Source organism: Artibeus jamaicensis, unplaced genomic scaffold (assembly GCF_021234435.1).
Source record: "Artibeus jamaicensis isolate MK-2021 breed Jamaican fruit bat unplaced genomic scaffold, CSHL_Jam_final contig_1015, whole genome shotgun sequence".
NCBI classification, from domain to species: Eukaryota; Metazoa; Chordata; class Mammalia; order Chiroptera; family Phyllostomidae; genus Artibeus; species Artibeus jamaicensis.
In genome coordinates this window covers 12,295,628-12,318,543 of record NW_026521194.1, presented here as the reverse complement: position 1 = coordinate 12,318,543, position 22,916 = coordinate 12,295,628, and the positions used below count along the sequence as shown (strand labels likewise).

Sequence of the window (22,916 nt, the reverse complement as noted above, 5' to 3'; positions counted from 1 at the left end):
AAAATAGATATTTCCATTTATGTTATTGATACCCACTCACTTCTTAAATTAGCTTCTGTGCCCAGCACTTGAAAGGCACAGATTTTTTTTAACATCTGCTAATCATCTGATGGAAAATCCCATGACTCATCCCAACTACCCAGCCCTTCAAATCTTTTATCTCTCAAGATCTAGCTCAAATGACCCTCATTCCTGATTCACTTCCTTCCTCTTCATCATCTGAAACGTTCTCCTTGTGTCAATTAATAGAAACATAAGTGGCACTGACCTACTGTTTTGTATTATGTTTTTGAAATTGTCTTAACCTTTGTCTAAACTTTCATCATTCTGAGGCTTCATCATCCACAGAGTCTAACATATAACCCTGACCCTAACACATGCTAAAAAAGGCACTGAATTAGGAAATTAATCTAGAAAGTATAGAAGAACTAGAAAATGTGTAATGGCCATTTCATCAACTTGAATCACTTAGCAATACAAGCAAGCACCTAATTGTGTATAACTAATAAGATTTAGGCATTTAGACATGCCATTATAAGTAAAATCAACAAATACACCCCAAATAGAACCATTTATAAAAGTAAATTAATTGTAAATTTATTTTTTAACAAATCCCTTTTTAATGTTTCTGTACATAGTGGCAACAAGCTGGCTACATCCAGCGGCGACACTACAGTTAAACTGTGGGACCTGTCCAAAGGCAGATGCATTTTGACCTTCGAGGGGCACAAGCACGCAGTGTGGTCCTGCACGTGGCATTCCTGTGGTGACTTTGTGGCTTCTTCTTCCCTGGATACCACCAGTAAAATCTGGGATGTTAATAGGTAAGGAGTACTTAAACATGATTAAGCCTGTACTTTGAAAAACACACATTGGCAATGTTTTTTGTTTCCCCTCAATGCTACCATGGGGAAGCATTTTTTTTTTGGAAAGACTGTTAGCTGATAAAATTATAGAGAGCTACTTCAAATCTCTGTGAGATGCATTTTTAACTCCATTAGTCTTTATTGATAATGAGTCCTTTCCAAATGCAGGTATCTAGATCAAGCCTATGTAATAAGATTAGAATTGCTCCATTGGAAAGCTGTTTGTTTTAAGCAGGGTAGAAACAGATCCTTATTTTAAAGAGTTAGGTTGTTAGTTCTCCCATGGACAGGATTATTATCTCTGTATCATCAAACTAACAATTGAATAGACAGAAACATGACAGAAATAATTACTTGCTTTATGCCTAATTTTCATGTTTTTCCAAATTTAATGCTTGACAATTCACAGATTATAAGAACTTATGCAATTTGTTGTATACAAAGTCCTATACAATATCTCACGAAAAAAGAAGTTTTTCGTTTTGTTCATTATTCAAGACAGACAAATCTATTATGTTCCCATATCAGAACACACGTGATTGAGGTGTATTTGGATGATTATTACTGTCTGTTAGGTATACAAATAGGATATAAAGAGCTACTCCTAAATATCATGATTGCTTCAGCTAGCTAAGGTATTCTAACTGATCAGCCAGACTTTTGATCACTTTAATGAGTGAACAATACCCGGATTCTAAATATAACTCATAACAATGCTAAAAATTTAGGTAAACAGGTGTCACTGAGCCATTGTAATTTATTTTGGAAGAGGGAAAAGGGCTTATTTTATAGGTGGACACTGTTGCTTTGAAGGCGTGTGTACAACCTTGAACAAACTTTCTTTATTCTTCCTTGAACCATGGGCAACCTATTTAGAAGAGGGACAAGTAAGGTGGTTGCAAGAAGCCTGCAGATTGTCTGGGAGGATTCATAGAGAGTATGGGCTCTCTCCTATGTGTGAGTTGATTACCTCCTAATGTCAGGTGCAAGCATTATGCTAGTTCTTCACTCAGCACCAAACTCACCCTTCTACATCTGTTTTAGTGATGCTGGGAAGTGGATATTGGCAAACCACATTCTTGCTTTGCCTGCTGACTTTCTGTTAGGCTTTAGCAATAGGGGTTACTTGTAAGATGGCAAGGCTGGAGAAGGAAGAGAGGGCTTGCTTCAGTGAGCATCAGCCTAACACTACTTCACCTGAAGGACAGCAGGTCATTCTCATCACGGCAACTGAAACCAGTCGGCAGTCTTTTTAACACTTGTACAAACAAGTACATTGTGCCATCATTAAAGATGTTAAAGGGACTTCCCTAAGAAAAAGAAGATAAAAAAGATGAACAGTGAAAGGACAGAAAACTCACAGTTATTAACAACCACACCCAAAACAAAAGCAAACTAAGAGGACAGCTAGATCAGGAGCAGAACCATAGAAATGAAGATCACATGGAGGGCTAGCAACAGGGGAGTGGGAGAAGAAGAAGGGGGAGAAGGTACAGAAAATAAGTAGCATAGATGGTGAGTAGAAAATCGATAGGGGGGAGGGCAAGAATAGTATGGGAAATATAGAATCTAAAGAACTTGAGACACGTGGTCATAAACTAAAGGGGTGATGGTGGGGGAGGGGATGTGCAGGGTGGAGGGGAATGAAGGGGGAAATAGAACAACTGTAATGGCATAATTAATAAAATATATTTTAAAAAATAAAGTAAAAAAAGATATTATCCCCAGCAAATAGGTGCCCTCTTTTTTTATTGTTGTTCAGTTACAGTTGTCCCTATTCCCTCCCATTACTCTTCTCTGCCCTACCCACCCCCACCTCCCATATTCAATCCTCCTCTCTAAGTTGTCCTTGTCCATGGGTTCTTTATACATGTGCCTTGATGACCCTTCCCCTTCCTTCCTCCATTACCCCCCACCTCCCTCCCCTCTGGTTACTGTCAGTTTGTTCTTTATTTCAATGTCTCTGGTTCTACTTTGCTCATTTGTTTTCTTGATTAGGTTCCACTTATAGGTGAGATCATATGGTATTTGTCTTTTACCATCTGACTTACTTCACTTAGCATAATGCTTTCCGGTTCCATCCATGCTGTCACAAAGGCTACGAGTTCCTTCTTTCTTTCTGCTGTGTAGCATTCCATTGTGTAAATGCACCACGGTTTTTTGATCCACTCACTTACTGATGGGCACTTAGGCTGTTTCCAGCACTTGGCCATTGTAAATTGTGGTGCTAGGAACACTGGGATGCCTAGGTTCTTTTGAATTGGTGTTTCAGGATTCTTAGGGTATAATAGCAGCAGTGGAATTGCTAGGTCAAACAGCTTTTTTGAGGAAATTCCATGCTGTTTTCCACAGTGGCTGTACCAGTCCAGAGTCCCACCAACAGTGCACTAGGGTTCCCTTTTCTCTTCAACCTCACCAACACTTGTTTGTTGATTTGTTTATGGTGGCCATTCTGACTGGTGTGAGGATGCCCTCTTTACAGAAGTATGTGTTCCCAGCTCTGCGTGGCCCCTTCTCTGGGTTGCAGAACACCTACATGAGCACAAAAGTAAGTGCCCACACACAGAGGGCTGAGTTTCAGTTCTGCGGGCACCCCTTTTCAAGTTTCAAAGTTTTTAATTCCAATCTATCCCCTTTGTCCATTCAGTCCTACCTTGTAGGACTGCAGTTGATTTTCCACAATACCTTAATGTTTTATTTTTCTCTTTTTGGTTACCTAGTTAACAACTAGTTAATGATCCCATGTATAATATTAACTCCTTACTGTTAAACTAATAGAGGCAAATTCTGTATCCTAAGTAGATCTTGGCAGGTAAAGAGCATTAATTAATGAATAAATAATCCGCCTGAGTTATGAAGATACAATAGGTAATGTAATACACTGTGCGAGGAGACATGGCTATGAATAATCAATTTTAGACCTTTTGGTATTTAAAATAGTGGCAGTTTAAGATATGCTTTAATTTTCAAATGGGCACCATTTGATTATTTGGAATAATAGCTCATGTAATTCTTAATGATATGTTTTTAATTATGTGACCAGATTTCATAAATATTTCTTATAATAGTTTATTGGAATTTTTAAAAACCACATTATTGAGGTATGATTGACATATAAAAAATTGTATTACACATAGACAACCTGTAAGTATAAATCATGAAACCATCACTGATCTATGTTTTATATATATATATATATATATATATACACACACATATATATATCACCTACAAAAGTTTCCTCCTATTCTCTTTATTTATTATTATTTTTAAGATAAGAATACTTAGTATAAGATCTAGCCTCTTAGAAAAATTTTAGATATACAATCCAGTATTATTAACTATAGGTACTATGTTGTATGTATATTTAGGATTAAATCATCTTATATAACTGAAATTTAACACTAGTGTATAATTCTAATTTTTATTGCCTTTGGCTTAGATGAAGACCCTAATAGAATATTGTGGCCCATTCTAAAATGTAACATATCTTTAAGTGTCTTATACAGTCCTAGTGTTTAAACCAAACTATGGCTAAAAATGAATTCCCAATACACTCAGCCCTTCCTAATATGATTTCAGACACTTTAACTTGACAGCTTTTCTCCATGATCCTGATATCCAAATACTGTCTTTCAACCGATACTTAGTAGATGTTGATGTAACAGATTAAAATTTCTTCTGATGCCAAAAATTCTTTACATTTCAAAATTCCCATCACTGTCAAGATCCTACTTTCATCATCAAAGACCAAAAACTTATACTAATTTTGAAGCTGAGGGAATAGACAATTTTGACAGAAGAGGGAGACCTTATTTATATAGTAGTTATTGATATATCTTTCAGAATCATCATCAAAGCACTGAACTGTAAGTTAAGATTACTCATGAATCATGCTGTGCAGATATGTCTAAAACTAGTGTCTGACTTTCAAATGTCAAAGGTTATTGGAACCAGCTTAGTGATTTAAGGGGGGAGGTGGTTTGCCTTGGCCAGACTGTGGTGGTAGCAGCTGGATTGTGCTGGGCCATAGCTTCTTATCCTGATGCTACATCCTCCTTAATAAGAAAAATTATACTGACTCTGCTGTTCATGGGAAGAGTTTAGATGTGTTTTTCCCACTCACACTCTGCCCTTCCCTCGGAACCCGTGGCCCTTGCCCTTCAACTGTTCCTGAATTGGACTACCAAGACTTCCTAATTAGCTCCTCACCACAAAGTTGGGTAATTGGCAATTATAATTAATGTAAGAAATCCAGATCAAAAGTCACTTTTACTAAATGCTAATAAAAATATCTGTGGCACCCTCAGTCTGGATGCAGCAACACTCTACAAAGTTTCTATACATAATTAACAATAATATTGTTACTTCAATGATCTGCATAATTACTTATATAATGCAGAAATTTGTATGTGTTTCAATGTGTAGCAATTTATTTTACCTTAATTTCCAAATATACTTGTTAAAAATCCATCTTAAAACACACATGCATGCACTATAGTATCCTAAGCAGATACTGCTTGGCAAATGGTATTTTAGTTGCATTAATGATAAACAAACAAAAAAAATTAACATTTGCGTAAAAGGGGATATCCTCCTTGCTCCCATCAGCATTCAGACTATAATTTATTTGGTTTTCTTTTTCTTTTTTATTAAAGGTGTTGGAGTGACACTGGGTAATACAGTTATGTAGGAGTCAGGTGTACGATTCTGTAAGACATCACCTGTGTATCATGTTGTGTTTTGCCACCCAAGTCCAATCTACTTCCCATCACCACTTATCCCCCCTTCACCCTCTTCTACCTCTCACCATCCCCCTCTCCCTCTGGTCATCCCTGTGCCAGGGTCTGTGTCTCTGAGTTTTTCCCCCTTAACCCTCCACCTTTTCCACCGAGCCCCGCGAGCCCCCTCCCTTCTGACTGCTATAGGTCTGTTCTGTGAGTCTGCTTCTATTTGGTTACTTTATTTTGTTGCCTTATTCTACATGAATCTAAAAAGTGATGAAAATAAGCTAGGAAAATCAGAAAATTTCTCAGTTGGCTACGAAAATAATTTGTGTTTCTTTAACTCATAAGATTATCAATAAATATTCATGAAGTGAATGCCTAGTGTCTGGCTATATTATAGTTATTAGAAAATTCAAAGACGCTGTTATTTCCCTCAATGAGATTAAATGAATTTAATATGTAGCAATTTTGAAGCAGTCAGAGAATATGCATTGCATGTACAATTTATAATATCAGATAGGGTGTCCTGATTGACTTCTAGCTGCTTTTCTTTCAAGGTATCTGGATATTTAGCTGAGTAAGTATACTATGCTCTCACGGTTGTATTTGGAAGGCAGGCCACATGCCTGCTTTGTAACCTGAGTGGAAGGGATTGGAGCCAAAGTGACTGAGTACAGCTGCTCCCACTTCTCTTAAGGAGACACTGCACAGGCATAAGCTGCTTTGGTTGTCACAAGGATGGAGAAAAAGAGGGGTTTGTAAAATTCAACAGCTCAGACTCCCCACAGTGGGAAATAAATCTGTTGGTTGCCCTCATATCCAAATGTATATTTTCAGATGACTTCAAGATTAAGTTGAGAGTGAAAATGAAGCAGGTTTAAAAACTTTCTTTAGAAAAGTAATTTGTGATCATTGCTGTATTGCATTGACTGTAAAAAAATGCTATATCAGAAACCTACTAAGTCTTTGAGAGAATTATATTGGCAAAGAAACCATGAATCTATCCTTTGTATCCACATGACTCTTCAAAAAATCACCCTCAGGGCCCTTAACTTACATCCCAAAAAAGAAACTTCGGTGTTTTACGATCCCCATAGAAGGCCCAGACCACAGCGCCCTCCCCGACCTGGCCACCAGGTGTGGCTGTACAAGATAAAGGACATGGACACAGGTGACTGTGGAACAAAGCCAGAGGCCACAGGAACTTATGCACAAAGGATGTCCTCTTAGGGAGAGAAGCGTGATCCAATCAAAGAGTTCTCTTCAGTGCCATGGCCAAGTTCCTCACAATGCCTACCCAGGATTCTACCTGTTTGGACTAGTGACTCTCAGGTATTCCCCTTTTTCTATGTCCTGTACTGGAGCGTGCTTTGCAGTTACTCTGTCTTTGCTTCACTGCTCTACGTTGTGTTGGTGGCGGTGGGGGAGGCAGAAAACTTGGCTTCTATTTTGTGGGGCACCAGAGCCCAAGTGACACTTCTGAACTCAGCAGATTGCGCATCATGCAGGATCATGGACTGTGAAATTCATGCAGTAAATGAGTGGGACTTTGCGTCATCTCCTTTTGGGGGGATGGAGGGTTTCAGTGACTACTGTCCAAGTGGAAGGAAGGAAGGATAGCACAAATATTTGTGCCAACTGTGGCAGATACTATTAGCTGTGTGTCAGAATCCACTCTCCCCTTCATATTAGTTGGGCACCTGGCTGTCTATCTAAATTGTATTTCTCAGCCTCCCTTGCAGTTAAGTGTGGTTATGTCTCTGCATTACCTACAATAGAATATTGATTGAAATGATATATACCATTTGTATATTTTATGCCCCCCCTTATGGTGGGCTGAAATATCAATGGCAATGACCAGAGAAATCTTAGAAGCTGGTTATGGAAAATAACAGAGCAATTGTCAGCCTGTTTAAAATAAAGCCCCTTCACACCCCCCACTCCTTACCTCCAATTAGCCTGTAACATGCTCTAGTCTAGATTCTTTACCAATAAGAAAATAAAGTTTATTTTATTTAAGACATTATATTTCTAGTCTATTTGTTATAGCACTTGAGCCTGTCCAGTCCAATATAAGCACCTGGTAAATATTTTTAGGTGATGTTTTCCCCTCATGACATATTAATAAGGCAGTAAAGACAAGCCCTGCAGTGTTCTCATAATTATTTGGATAGGTAGTAATAGACATTCAGTGCTGATAATAGGTAGCTATACAACTCCCTCTAACTTTTTTCCCTTCCCCTTCTGATTTTCCTTGATGTTTGCTTGCAATGCTATCGACCTTCTGAAGTCCTAGTTACTAGTGATAAAGCCTTTAAGTTGAACAACTAACTTACATGCAAGTTAATGTCTATAAAAGTAGTTGTAAATTATAAGAAAATCTTCAACTATAATACATTAGTATCTCTATTCGTGGAAATCAGATTCAGTAATAATTATTTTATTTAAACAATAAAAAACTCTAAGAATATCAGTTTGATAGTAGCATTGACTGTATTTACTGATGAGAATCAGTTTTGCAGGTTGCAGTCAAGCTGATAGAAGACAAGTAGTGCCTTCCATGGGGCTGCCCTAACAAGTTTTAAAACATTTATTTATAGATCCAATAAATCCACACTTAGTACTTACTCTGTTATGTGCGTTGTTTCAGTCAATAACTTATAGCAGTGACCAAAATAGAAAAACAAACAAACAACTCCTGCCCTCAGGTAGACAGCATTCTATTGGGACTCAAAAAATAAGCCAAATGAAAAATGATAATTATATGTTCAATTTTTATGGGTGATAAGCTTTGTAGAGAAGAAAATATGGAAGGTTAGAAAGGAATGGTGAGCACTGTAAAGATTTCCAATTTTAAACAGGATAGCCAGGCATTGATTCATATTCATTCTCTCTCTTTCTCTTTCTCTCTCTCTCTCTCTCTCTCTCTCTCTCTCTCTCTCTCTCGCCTAAATGATGTTTCATCCCCCTTTTTGTCTCTCTCCTAGCTCCAAGGGCCCTTCTTTTGCTCTGTAACTCGTTTCCTGAGACCACACAGCCCAGCTGAGTCACTTCTTTCTACCTCTGGGACTTTCTAAATTAAAGAGAAATGAAATAAAGAGATAAAGGAAGGAACAAACAGACAGACAGGATGGTCAGGGAAATTCTCAGTATAAATTGACATTTGGGTAACTGGAAGTAGGTGTGACAACAGACAAGAACGTGTCCAGGAGAAGAACATTCCAGGCTCCTCTGGGCAGCGAATTCCCTCATGGTGCTAGCAGAACTCAAGTGACTTGGAAACAGTAAGGAGGCCAGTGAGACTGGAATAGAATGAGCAGAGGAGTGAATGGTACAGGTAAGGCAGTTAGTTACCTGGGTGTGTACATATAACACAGAGCCTCATAGCACATGTGAGTGACTTTGACCTTAATTCTCGATGAAATGGGAATTCACTGGAGGGATTTGAACAGTGGAGCCAGTTTATATTTTCTGGTTTAACAGACTGACTCCAGTTACTGAGATGAGCTTGGAATGTGGCAGAAGAAGGTGGGGGTACAAGGGTAAAGGCGGGAAGACCAGCTGGGAAGTATTGCAGTAAGCCAGGCAAAAGGACAATGAAGGCTTGAGGCATAATGGAAACAGAAAAAATAATAAGAATTTGTTTGCATTCTGGGTAGATTTGGTAGGTAAAGCCACTAGGAATTGCTGACGTATTGTGGGTTGTGAGAAAAAGAAAAAAAAAACAAAACAAATCACCCATTACATTTTGAGACACTTGAAAGGCAGAAGGTTGGTTCTCTTTATGCTGGAACACTAATGTAAACTTTATAGAACGCTATTCCAACCAGATTCATCAGTTGGAATGTCAGGAACAGCTGTAGAATGAGGAATGCTTTCAACACTGTTCATCCAATGTGTGATTTCCATTGAAGATATTTCAGTGTTCCCTCCTGCCCAACAGCACTGCTTTCTTTGTAATTTAATAATTCATTTTCAATTATAATTCCTGGGCTGAGATGAAGGAAACAGAAGTCTATAGATAATGGGAGCAGTTCAAATGTAGAAAAAAAGATTGTAAAATGTTAACATTCCCTTGTGCTGTTACCTTCTTTTAATAATATATTCTATAAATTTCTTCTGGGCAAATAGTGCGCCAAGGTGGACTCTAAAGTAGAAGTAATTTGTTTTTTATTATAAAATTAGTAATCGTAAGATAACACCAAATAAGCTAGAAAGATGGAGTTTAGTATTTATAAAATGAAGTGTTTCATCAATAATACATTTCATGCTCTTTCTGATTCATTTGCAAAGTTGGATATTTTAGAGATGAAGAACATATTGTACAATATTAATGGTCTTAAAACAATGTAAGAAGTATGAAGACTCAAGGGCATAGATTATTAGTACATTAATACCTGTCTTGTAAAGATACAGTTTCCCTTCTTATATTTAAAAAGGCACCTCAGGTATATATTAATGCACTGCTGAACAGTTCTTGAAACATAATTATGTCACATTAAAAAAATGGTAACATTCTGAAATTGATCTCTTGTGATTAATTTATCCTCTTCCAAGAATAATATATCAATTCTTACATCTTCTTGGATTTTTATTTATATTCATGTTAATAGTTTCCCCTGGAAATAGAGGCTTTAAGTTATATCTAAGTATTATTGAGTATAGATAGATAGATAGATAGATAGATAGATAGATAAGCACAAAAATTAATAAAAAGAAAATATGATATACCTTGTTACTGCCATATTTTCCCCCAAACTGTGCATAATTAATAAGCACTATTCAAGGAGTGCCTGTTTTGAGGATAAAATATGTACTAAACCTAAGTTTAGATTTTATTTAGCAATTATACTATGATTAAAAAATTGAGAAGCTCTTCCAAAACCAATATGACTTTGTGCGTTTGTCAAAAATGCTTTGAACAGTGTCCACCACAATAATTTGACATGAACATTCTTTTATATCAGTGTGCATGGATTAATCAATATAAGATACATGTCTTTAAGATTTTAAATTCAGCTCTGTACATTTTATTTTGTAGAAATGAGTTATATAATTTGTATCTCCCTTACATAAAATAAGTTACACTGTTATATCACAAAACAGTAAAGCTATATATTAGAAAGATATTGGATGAGTATTGGTGGAGCTAAAGATATTCTGATAAGACTTAATATAGCTATATTATAACATGTTATATCATTACTCTATTACCTTCAATTAAACAAGCACTTTAACATAAAAAATATGCAACACCTCCTTTCCACCCCAATGTAAAAATCTGCCCATAGATGTCTTAGTCTACCTCAGGGTGTCAAGTTCATTTTCACAGGGGCCACATCAGCCTCGCAGTTGCCTTCAAAGGGCTGAATATTTTAGGACTGTGTAGATGTAACTACTCCTTAACTAGGGGCAAGGAGCTTGGTGCTGCCACCAGGTAGAAACAAGGTGCCAGGTCAGATAAAACAAGGTGGCCTGTGGGCCTTGTGTTTGCCACCTGTGATCTAACTTATTGCTAATAACTAAAAGCGTTTAATGCATTTCTTCATTAATATATGTTAAAAATAGTATCTAGGCATAGTCCATATGAGGTAAACAACTAAAATATATAATGTATTTTTATATTTAAGGTTTAACCATATGTGTGTATGCACATGTGTACTTACTAACATGGTATTATATATATTAGTATTAATGCAAGGACTTTAAATATTCACCTCTAATTTTAGAGTGATGTAAATATTTGACTATTTTAAGTATGTTAAATATCATTTAATCAAAAGGATATTTTATTTATTTATTTATATTTATGTATGATGGCAAAACCCAACTTGTTTTAAACCATTCATGTGAAACAGCAAAAACCAAGTATTGGCATGCCCCTGAAACACTGAAATTACTGAAGTGCTTTTCATATAAAGAAAACTCTAAGATTTGACTTAATTGTTATTTAAATGTTTGAATGTCCAAGTGCATCAAACAAAATAAAAGATGTAAAGTAGTTGATATGAAAATGGCAAGTAATAAAGTTTTAGGTTGACTAAACTACTTTCTTATATAAAACCATGTTGTTAAATACAAAATACTTCTACTTAGATAGTAAAGGTGAACTTGTTCTGTTCAATAAACCGCTGCAGGGGTGTCCAACCTTTTGTTCTTTGGGCCACACTGGAAGAAGAGTTGTCTTGGGCCACACATTAAATACACAAACACTAACAAAAACTAATGAAAAAAAAGAGGTTTTAAGTAAATTTATGACTTTGTGTTCACAGCCATCCTGGGCCACATGTGACCATTGGCCACGGGTTGGACATGGCCCATGTCCAACAAGGGAATAAAATGTCCATAGAAATTTTAAATACTGTTTCATCTTGTCTGACATGGGTTCGTGCAGCAACCTGGTACATATTGATAAGAGCAGAACATGTTAACATGTGTCCCGGTTAGGAAGTTAAAGGGCCCACCTTCATCGAGGAATGTGGACTGATGAATCCGCGGGTCTGGTCTTCAGTCACTACATGACCTGGAACGCATCCCGCAGGGAGATATGCCTCCTGCAGGATTTCACCTTCTAGAGATGTCACGCCTTCTGGTTTGGCCTATAATTTCTTGAATCATTTACTAGATTTGACCACAAAATTACTAAAAATGGCTGTTTACTTAGAAATTGATTATTCATGTCTTCTGTACATACCAACTACATACCATGCCAGCTGCTGGTTACCCCCCTCTTAAGTTATATAAAATACAAATGTTATGAGTTATCCAGACCACTCAGTTGGGATATTTTAGTGTAGTTTTCACATGAAGAGTGAGCTTTCCTGTGATGCTTCTACTTCAGTTTGGTTTGGGGTTATGTCAGTTTCTTTTTGTTTTGAGTAAGAAAGAAAATGATGAGTTTATAATCATACACATTAGCAAAACATCTAAAATGCTATTCAATAGTTACAATTAGAAATAATTACACTAAGATGTGCTGTATCCACCCTGCTTATGTTTACACGTTCTACCACTGGCTAGTAAGAATGCATGCCTACATTATGTGTTTCCTAAATGTACAGACACATGCAGAGGGATCTAAAAATTGTTTTTTCTTTTTTTTTAAAATTTTTTATTGATTATGCTGTTACAGTTGTTCTATTCCCCCCTTCATTCCCCTCCACCCTACCCCCCGTCCCCACCATTACCCCCCCTTTAGTTTATGACCATGTGTCTCAAGTCCTTTAGATCCTATATTTCCCATGCTATTCTTGCCCCCCATCTATTTTCTATCTACTGTCTATGCTACTTATTTTCTGTACCTTCTCCCCCCTTCTCCTCCTCCTACTCCCCTGTTGCTAACCCTCCTTGAGATCTTCATTTCTATGTTTCCACTCCTGATCTAGCTGTCCTTTTAGCTTGCTTTTGTTTTAGGTGTGGTTGTTAATAACTGTGAGTTTGTTGTCCTTTCACTGTTCATGTTTTTTTAACTTCTTTTTCTTAGATAAGTCCCTTTAATATTTCATATAATAAGGGCTTGGTGATGATGAACTCCTTGAATTTGATCTTATCTGAGAAGTACTTTATCTGTCCTTCCATTCTAAATGAAAGTTTTTCTGGATAGAGCAATCTTGGTTGTAGGTCTTTGGATTTCATGACTTGGAATACCTCTTTCCAGCCCCTTCTTGCCTGTAATGTCTCTTTTGAGAAATCTGCTGACAGTCTGATGGGGACTCCTTTGTAGGTGACTGTCCCCTTAGCTCTTGCTGCTTCTAGAATCCTCTCCTTCATTTTAATCTTGGCTAATGTAATTATGATGTGCCTTGGTGTGTTCCTTCTTGGGTCCAACTTCTTCGGTACTCTCTGAGCTTCCTGGATTTCCTGGAAGTCTATTTCCTTTGCCAGATTGGGGAAGTTCTCCTGTATTATTTGTTCAAATAAGTTTTCCACTGGTGGCTGTGCCTTTCCCCCTTCTGGTACCCCTATAATTCGGATGTTGGAGCGTTTCAAGATGTCCTGGAGGTTCCTAAGACTTCTCCTCATTTCTTTGAATTCTTGCTTCTTGACTCTTTTCTGTTTGGCCATTATTTGCTTTCTTCTGGTCCACTCCATTGATTTGAGTCCCAGTTTCCTTTTCATTGCTATTGATTTCCTGTGCAATTCCATTCATTTCAATTAGTTTCACCTTCATATATTTGTCTAATTTGTGGCTATAATCAACCAGTTCTGTGAGGATCCTGATCACCAGTGTTTTAAACTGTGCATCTGAGAGTTTTGCTATTTCTTCATCGCTTAGATTTATAGGCTCTGGGGCTTTGAGATCTTCTTGAGCCATTTTTGGTCTGTTCACGCCCTTTAAGTGTGAGGAGCGGAGCCTTGGACTCCCAGGTCGCTGGGTTGTGACGCTGTATGTGGGGGCGTGGTCAGAGCGGTGAAATGGCGACCTCCTCTGCTGTTTCGCACCGCCAGGTGAGGAGCAGCGCCTTAGGTGGTTCACCAGGGCCGGGCCACTCAGAGTCACTGGGTTATAACGTGGTCAGGCTGAAGAATTTGTTGTTAACAGAATTCTGAAAAGTTCAATTTTCTGTGTTCTGGCTGTGTTTTCTATTGCTAATATTTAGTTGTCTCTAAACTTGATTGTGTGAGAAAGCACGGCATATCCACCTATGCCTCCATCTTGGCGGAAGGAAAAAAAATTGTTTTTTCTTACTTAAAATAAGTAATGCAGACATTTAAAAATTGCTCTTGAAGAATGTAGAATGAGTTAGTTATAGTGATTTTATGTATTATTGTATGAATACACGTTTAACTCCACCTTCTTAACCATGAATTTAAGATTCAAAGTTGCTGTTGGAAATTTGTGGTGATTGTAGCAATTGGCATTGTAAGAGGTAAAATGTTTTAGCCTAGAAACACAAAACAGCCTAGATAGTATTTAGCCTAGATATTATCTTTATATTTATATGAAAGCCATAACTACTGCAATGAGAAGTAAGCATTTAATATTTTTCTTGATTATCTTTGTCCAGATTTTTGACAAGTTTATAAAAGCTCCTTTTTAGAGAATATTAATGTTGCTCCAGAATAAGTGTAACTTTACTATTTTACACATAAATATTATTCTAGTATAGGTATATGCGAAACTGTAATAATAAATTATATGTCTGCACCCATAGGTATTACCTACTTGTTTAATATTCATTACAAATATAAATCTCTTATATAAATAACATTTACCATGTATTTGTTAAATATATGGCAATTATCTATGCAGTCACCTCTACTTCTTGCTCTCATTTCCTCCTACTAATTTCTAAGCAGGCCGTTTGTTCTTAGACTTGAGGCTTTTGATGATGGATCCAATGGTAAATTCACTCCTAATTATCTGAATTGTCATGGCTCTTATCTATGTTCATGTTCTACCTAAGAACTCGGTGCCCACATTAGGACTGATTGTCTACCATCCTTAATAGGTCATTGCTATTAATACCATACGACTGTCAGTTGTTGTGTTTATTTGGAGAACAACAGGGCAATCACTGCATTCTAGGTATTGTCTACAGTACCCGCCAATCAGAATCGTTCCCTCACTCTCTCTTCTGATATCCTTTCCATTGTATGCACTGGAATTCAGTGCCTGTCATCAGCTAAATATTCCATATCCTCAGTCTCTACAATGTACACTTTTATCTTCTTGCTTAAACTAGCTATCCCTTGAGGAAATAGAGTCCCTTTTCTAACGGAGCCGGAAGCTTCCTCCCCTTAATTCTTTCCAAAATATTAATAGCTCACCATGAATATTAAGCAAGTAGACCCTGTCCTGGAGGTGCACACGCAACATTTATTTTCAGTTTTTGTGCCCATCTGTCACTTATTAATTCGTACATGTGAAATGGAAAAGTTAAGCTTGTCTGGAGTCGCTGACATGAATTCCACCTGCCCCTGGAGGTGGTTTTCATTAATGTGTTCCCTTTGCCCAAAAGACCTTGAAACATACTCGGGGCGTAGTAAATATTTGTTTAGTTAATATATAAATGAATGACTTGTATTTCCTCTATGTTCTTTACAATCACTTCTAGACCACATTCCCTTCCTCCCAATTTCCTCCAAACCACAGCTTCTTAGAAGCAAATGTCTTGAAATTGTGCCGCTAGCCAGTCTTCAACAGTCAAATGCTAACCCTGGTTAGCAAACAAGATGGGTATATGTGAAAGTCCATCAGAATTGGATTTTTCCCCATGGACCCCACCTTAGATGCTATTCTTTTTACATATACTTTGGAATATACAATTATTTTTTAAATCCTTCCATTTTTTTCTTTTGACTGTTATCCTTCTCCCAGTTTGATGCAGCTGGTTTCCTGGTGCCCTAGGCACACGCTTCATCTTTCTGTTGGGCAACCCAGCACAGGCTTTTGTGAATTTGTTCTATGTCATAAAGCATGTTTCTGCTCTAGTTCTCTATGTCTTTGTTGACCTTGTGCCGCATGACAGTCTTCTGCTTTTGTTTACCTTTTAAAATACCCTGTGTGGCCCCCTAATAGTTAACTAATGTCATGTTATCTCATGTTCTGTCCTACACTTCACTTGGAATTCTTTCTTAAGTCTTTACCCTTTTAAAAAAGAAACTGACTTTTATCTTCTCGTATATGTATTTGTTAGAGTTGTTTTGTAGATTGCAAATAGTTCAGTTGCTCCCGCACAACTCCTTTCTCTTTAGGAAGATACGTATATCCTGCAGCGTCTGAGCTTGAATAAATAGCTGCACATAACCTTTCATTCGCTGTCTTTTGCACTAGGGCCTCTTTGGCATTATCTTCACATATCAATATTGGATGTGAACCAAGAAATCTGAACACCCGTTGAAACTTTCTTCAGATGAATTACTAACATTACAGGATAAAGTGATGAGAGAAAACAAATTAGATGAAAATGGTGCATATATGCCTGTATATATACATGTATGTGTGTGTGTATATATATATACATATATATAAACATACACACATATACATATATATATATTTCTCTGGAGGCTGCATCCCTACTCAACTATGATACTTCTTTTTAATCTTTACTTATCTGTGCAAACTCGATCACTAACTCTGCATGATGTTGCAGAAGTGAAGGGAACCAGATTTGCTAAAGTAATTGTGGTGATAGAAATGTATTGGCCTCAGAAGCTACTGAGGTGCTCCATTCTATCCTAGGACAGTGTAAAAAAAAAGAATCTTTACTCATCCAACACTGAAAAACTAAATTCTCTAGTGAATCAAAAACATTTTGCCAAAATGACTCACATTTTTTAACTTTTAAATATGTATTTATTTGCATTGTGTGGTCTTTGGTATTCAGTCTTTCTCATTAAAGTAAATCATTTTTAACTTTGGGTTTGAAAGAATCTTCTCACTGAATATTTAACTCCAAAAATTATTAACCTTGTCTACATGTGCCCATTATTTTGATTGCATAATCAAGCATGTGAAAAAAGGAAGTTTGAATCTGACAAAATTCAAGGCATACAAAAACTATGTACAGTTTATTTTCTAAAACTACTATTAATATTAATTAAAATGATTTTGTCCTTTCTTCCTCTTTCTTTTGCAAATCTGTGCTCTATAACTCTGCTTCCCGGAGTACAAGCCCTACATGTGTGAACAAAATGTAGCCCTTATGCAGACGACACAAAATATATAATGTGGCATCAGAAGTCACTGAAGCTTCTCTCACTGCGTATATCTGTGGTTAGGCGACTTGCACTGACACATATTTCTTATTCATGAGTTCCACTGCATGAGAAGGAGGATTCACCTGAATCTTAAAACTGTTATCAACCACGAATATACTCTAGCTGGGAATTAAATAAGCTGATCGAATTATATCAAAGAAGAGGTTCATGCAATGCTGCTTCACACATCAATGCTTCTCCTTTGAATTCCAGTTCCTGTGACCTGTGACAATCTTTGCAAAGGATCTTTATTTCCCTTTCCTCTTCTAAAAATTGAGATTAAGAAAATGAGATTTGGGAAAAAATTCCCACTCTCCAGTGACAGTTTTCTATTCTTATGGTCATAGTTTTTTGTTTTTTGTTTTTTGTCCTGGTGCTTATGTGGACAAAAGAGGGATGGGCACCCATGTGCATATCCACTCATCTCACTTTTAAGCTCTGCCCCTCATCTCTGGTCTGTGTAAGTTTAATGCAAACACAGGTCGCGCAGCCCTTTTGCAGTGGCTTCTCCTGTTCCCACGGTTCCCAGAGTCTCACAATAACACCTGTAGCTTCTAAAGTGCCTTTACGTATTTTCAAGGCCTTTAAAAACTTTTATTCTGGATGCATTTCTTTTGCTTGAGAAATAAATTGTTTCCATTTTTCCCTTTCACATAGTTTTCTTTATAACATGTCTGGCATAAGTTGATGAATATTTTTTCTCAGGAATACTTTAGTTTGATAACTAAAATCCTTAGAGTCCCCCTATTCAAACATACAAGGTATATAGCACAAATTCTGCTTGAAATTCAAGAATTCATAATTTGGGGATGACAAACTCCCACTAAGTATAAAATTTACTTTCCTTTACATGTACAGAAACCTGTAGTATTTAAATTTGGGTTATTATGATGACACAAAATAAACATTCAAGTAGAAATGTTAGTTTTAATAAACTAAATTTAAAAATTATTCTAAGTTAGCAGAAATATAGAGTGTGCGTGGGCTAAAGGTCACAATAGTAGCATGTTCCTTTAAGGCAGAGAAATGGTCAAAATCAAGATCGTGACATAGCAAGCCTGCCAGGATTTCTCTAGTTCTGAGTGTAAATAGTTATACAACATACAAAAGATATAAGTACATAAAACAGAAAAAAAATGAACATGAAGCAAAAGCATGCTTGGAGCCAGGTTTAATTTCCACACTTGATTTGATTTATTTATATTCTTACTTTTCCTGAAAATACTTAAACCACTGTATAAGGATAAAAAGAATATGACAGAAGAAGAGTACAAATCAAACTTGAAAGAAATGACAGGATAAACACTGAGGAGTGAGAATGGAACCAGGAATATGCCAAACGCATGTTGTAATAACTTCCTAACACTGAGTAACACTTCCGCTTTAAGCTTTCAGATAGCCATGCAAGGACATTTTATTTGTGTAATTGAAGATGTTTGAGATGCACTCAAACCCGGTAGTTAAGAAAAAAATTTGTATTCAGTGGCAGTAAGGGGAAGTTTTCATCAGGGAATGTAGGCAGCTGCAGGAAGTAATGATCTCAACGATATCTGGCACAGGCCACAACACCTTTGTAGGTGTGCATCCCAGGTTCAGATGTAACACAAAGAATCTGCTGTCACCCCTTATTCCCGGCAGTTTTAATTCCGTGAACTCTTTTTTTTAATGTTTTTTAAAGATTTTATTTATTTTTAGACAGAGGGGAAGGGAGGGAGAAAGTTAGAGAAACATCAATGTGTGGTTGTCTCTCATGTACCCCCCCACTGGGGACGTGGCCTACAACCCAGGCATGTACCCTGACTGGGAATTGAACTGGCAATCCTTTGGTCTGCAGCCAGCACTCAATCCACTGAGCTACACCAGCTAGGGTCCATGAATTCTTTTTATAATTTGGTGAAACTTACAAACAGTTATAACTTATTTTAACAATTATCAGACAAAATAAGACACAAGACAAATGATAAAAGAACTCCATCATGAAAAGTAATAGAGAAGAAACTGACACATTACACAGTCAATATACAATGTGCTAAGCATATAAAAATGTACCTAAAGCTATTATCATTAAAATAGGATCTTAGACAATTAGTGAATTTGGGGGGAAAACCCTCAAAGTTAAATCCTAATTTTCCTCCATAAACCAAAAATTTCAATGAATTAAATAGTTAAAATTGTAAAATATATATCACTTTCTCATATATATGAGGTCTGTCCAGAAAAAGTCCAGCTGTTGTTAATGTAACCTGGCAAGCAAAGAGAGTGGACCGGAATGCACATGTGTGAACAATGATGACTTCACTGTACTAGTCAGTGGGGGCAGTAGATGCTGTTGAGTGAGCATAGGTACTGTGTGGTTGTTACATTCAAAAGGACTGAGCAAGCCAAGCAGTGAATCTGCATCAAATTTTGCATTAAGCTTGAACATTCCCCTGGGGAAACTATTCAGCTGATTCCGAAGGCTGCAGCTATGGGCAACTGATGACTGGCAGCTTCATCACAACAGTGGGCCCAGCCCGCCATTGGATCAATGTCTCATGCAGAGTGTTTTGGAGAAACATCAATTCAAACAGGTGGCTCAAAACCTTAAAGCCAAGATTTTGTGCCCTGCGACTTCTGGCTTTTCCCAAAACTAAAATCACCTTTGAAGGGGAAGATGATTTCACACCATCGCTGAGATTCAGGAAAATATAATGGGGCAGCTAATGGCGATTGGGAGAACTGTGTGAGGACCCAGTGTTAAAGGGGACTGAGGCATCATTGTCCTGTGTACAGTGTTTCTTGTATCTTGTCTCTTCTTCAGTAACTGTCTCTATTTTTCACGTGACATGGCTGGATACTTTCTTGGACAGACCTCATATGTATAACAAAACTATTTTTAACAAGGAAAGTATCCCAATATTATATTATGTATAAAAGCAGAAGCACAACATTATATACCATGAGCCTTTCAAATATTAATATAAACATAGCTGAGAATAAAAGAAATAATTTTCTTAAATATACCAAAATGTTACAAAAATATTTTTCTGAGCTGTGTGATTGAGCTATTTTCTTTGATGCATCTTTACATATTTCCATTTCTTCTACAATACATTTATTTAGTTAATAACTGGAAAGAAATGCATTATTAAATGTAATAATGCCTTTCTTAGACCCTGCACAGTATTTGAATGGATTTTATTAAGTGCTTCTTGTTGCCTGCCTTCATCCTTTTTTCCGTCTTCTGACTACCTTTGTTTTCTCTGTCTGGACATTTTATCTTGACTGACATGGAGTGTGATTTATGGCCACCTCTGTCCCCGTACTCACTAAGGAAGCATGAGGTGAAGATGAAGTTGACACCCGAGCAGTCGTTTCCTTTGCTTTCCTCTGGCTCCAAGCTGCTCCTGTCACCTGCAGCTCCAGGAGGCTGCGAGAGCTCACCTCCCGAGCTGGAGGGTGAAGTGCACTCAGCAGGAGGCTCTCAGGCCGTTGCAACTTTGAACAGCTTAGTTCAATCCAGTTCTGTTTTTATAACCTAAAAATTCAAGCTGTCATCATTATTCTTGTGATTTTTTATTAGAACCTGTTATGTCATTCTAATGTAGCTATTCTCTTACACTCCAGCATCATTATTCTTGTGATTTTTAGATGAGAGCCTGCGATATCACTCAACATGCGTAATGTGGCTGTTCTCTGTTATAGTCCACTGTTAAGTACATAAATGCTGTACTAAATCCTACCACCTTTTTCTCTTTTTAACCTCAGACAGTATTCTGAGAAAGTCTCCCCCATCAGTGCCTTCTTTATGGGGAGCTCATAAAATATGGCAGTCATCAAATCTCTTTAGCTCACCCTTGGTTTTCATTAGGAAATTGGTTTTGTCTCACTTTGCATTTTACCCAATAAAACCCCTTAAGTCTGACAAACCCAAATCTCAAAGGTAAGTAAAGACATTAAAAGAAAGAGAGACATAGTAATATCATAGATGAAATAATTTATAATATTTTTAAATATTCAGATATTACCAGAGCTATTTGGGGGAGGAAATCATCTTTATTTGTGACCCTAAGGTCAATTTTAAGTGCATATTTTAATCCAGAAAAATGCAAATACACAATGAAATCCTTAAACTAAGCTCTTTTGAAAACAGGGAATATGTAAATTTACTCTAACCTCTGCTATGATTACTAAAAAGTAAAGTAAGATAATTATAAATTAAATTGTCATACTTTATGTTGATTATAGCTAGCATTTTAGTTTCAAGTTAAATATATATTGTAGGATTGTGCTGTTTTATGGGCTCTATGCACATTTTATTATACTCTGAAGACTGTATAATCTCTGTGTACACTACATTTAGGCCAATTTTATGGGACTTGAAGGACCATAGATTAAACGAAGAGAGGGACTTACAGTGGTTGTACTTCCCTTTATGGCATATCTGATTGGCTTACTTAATGGCCAATTATTAATGTATTTCTATATGGAAGGGTAGCCTACTTCTATAATGCCCAACATATTATACAAAGCTGTCTACATTGCTTCCTCAATCCATTGATTTATTTACAATTTCAAAATATCAGCTGCTTTCTTTTACTATAGTATCAGGCTTCTCCTGATAGATGGAAAATTTACTGGGCTTAGATTCAGAACTGAATTCAAATTCTGTATCCTTGGGCAATAATTTAACTCTCCTTTTTATTTCATTTCTCTTCTCTAAGTTATATAAAACTATCAATTTGAAATTGATGGTCTCTGCTTAAATCCTGGCTTCATCAAGTGTTACTAGATGTTTGACATTGGATGTATTTCTTGATTTCTGTGAACATTAGATCCGTTTTGTCAAACGGAAATCATCTATCACCTTAGGAGAAACAAATGAAACAATAAACATAAAAGTGCTTTGCAAATTGTGAGGCTTCATTCTAACTTTCGTATGTGGCACATGTATATTTAGTACCTATATTTAGGCTGAGTTCCCTTTCTCTGGAAGGGGGCAAATACAAGCACTGTTCATTCAGAGTCATCATAAGCAGATGTGCGGAGCCCCAGGAGGCTGGCAGAGGGGCACTCCACGCAAGCATGGGACGCTCCACCAAAGTGGTGGTGGTTGGGGCGTGACTTCAAAGGAGAAGCAAGAAAAGCTCCAGAAGGAGGTGAAAGCATGATTTTTGAACAGGTCCAGGAGCTACCTGTGTCGTGAGTGGTACAGTGTAGGCTAGAGAGCAGAATGTAGGACACAGGAGGAAATGTGGTGGGAACTGAGGTGTACAACACATTTTGATACAAGAGGGCAGAGTCACGGAGGCCAAGGTAGGAGTATGGACCTTCTTGTTGGTTCAGTGTGGAGCCATAGGAGCTTTTGAATGATTCTTCATGTGGGTTATGGCCAAGTGATTGCTATGCCCTACACATCTTTACCTTAAAATCTGCTGGCAGTAGGAGATGCCAGGCAGTTAATCCCTAAGACCTGAAACCCTGAGCTCAAGGGACATAGTTTAGTAATGTAATCAGTTTGCTTATGGTTATTTAACAGTAAAAGCAAGGGCGCAGCAGTAAACTGTTGACAGCTCAATGTGTATGAAAGCACACACTACTGATGGAAGTGCTGGGTAACCTCTGGTTAACAGGATCT

The 22,916-nt window shown here is 37.1% G+C and overlaps 1 protein-coding gene and 1 non-coding gene across 2 annotated transcripts in view; both read left to right on the top strand.

Moving 5' to 3' along the window:
• Window positions 1-22,916, top strand: part of SPAG16 (sperm associated antigen 16) — a 752,806-nt gene that overhangs the window by 380,071 nt on the left and 349,819 nt on the right. The window contains exon 12 of the mRNA XM_053672035.1: window positions 639-824. Coding sequence (XP_053528010.1) covers window positions 639-824 — 186 coding nt within the window. The remainder of the gene's footprint in view (window positions 1-638; window positions 825-22,916) is intronic.
• Window positions 16,656-16,788, top strand: LOC119039020 (small nucleolar RNA SNORA66). Its single transcript, XR_005080528.2, has one exon. It is a non-coding gene; the product is annotated as a small nucleolar RNA SNORA66 (small nucleolar RNA).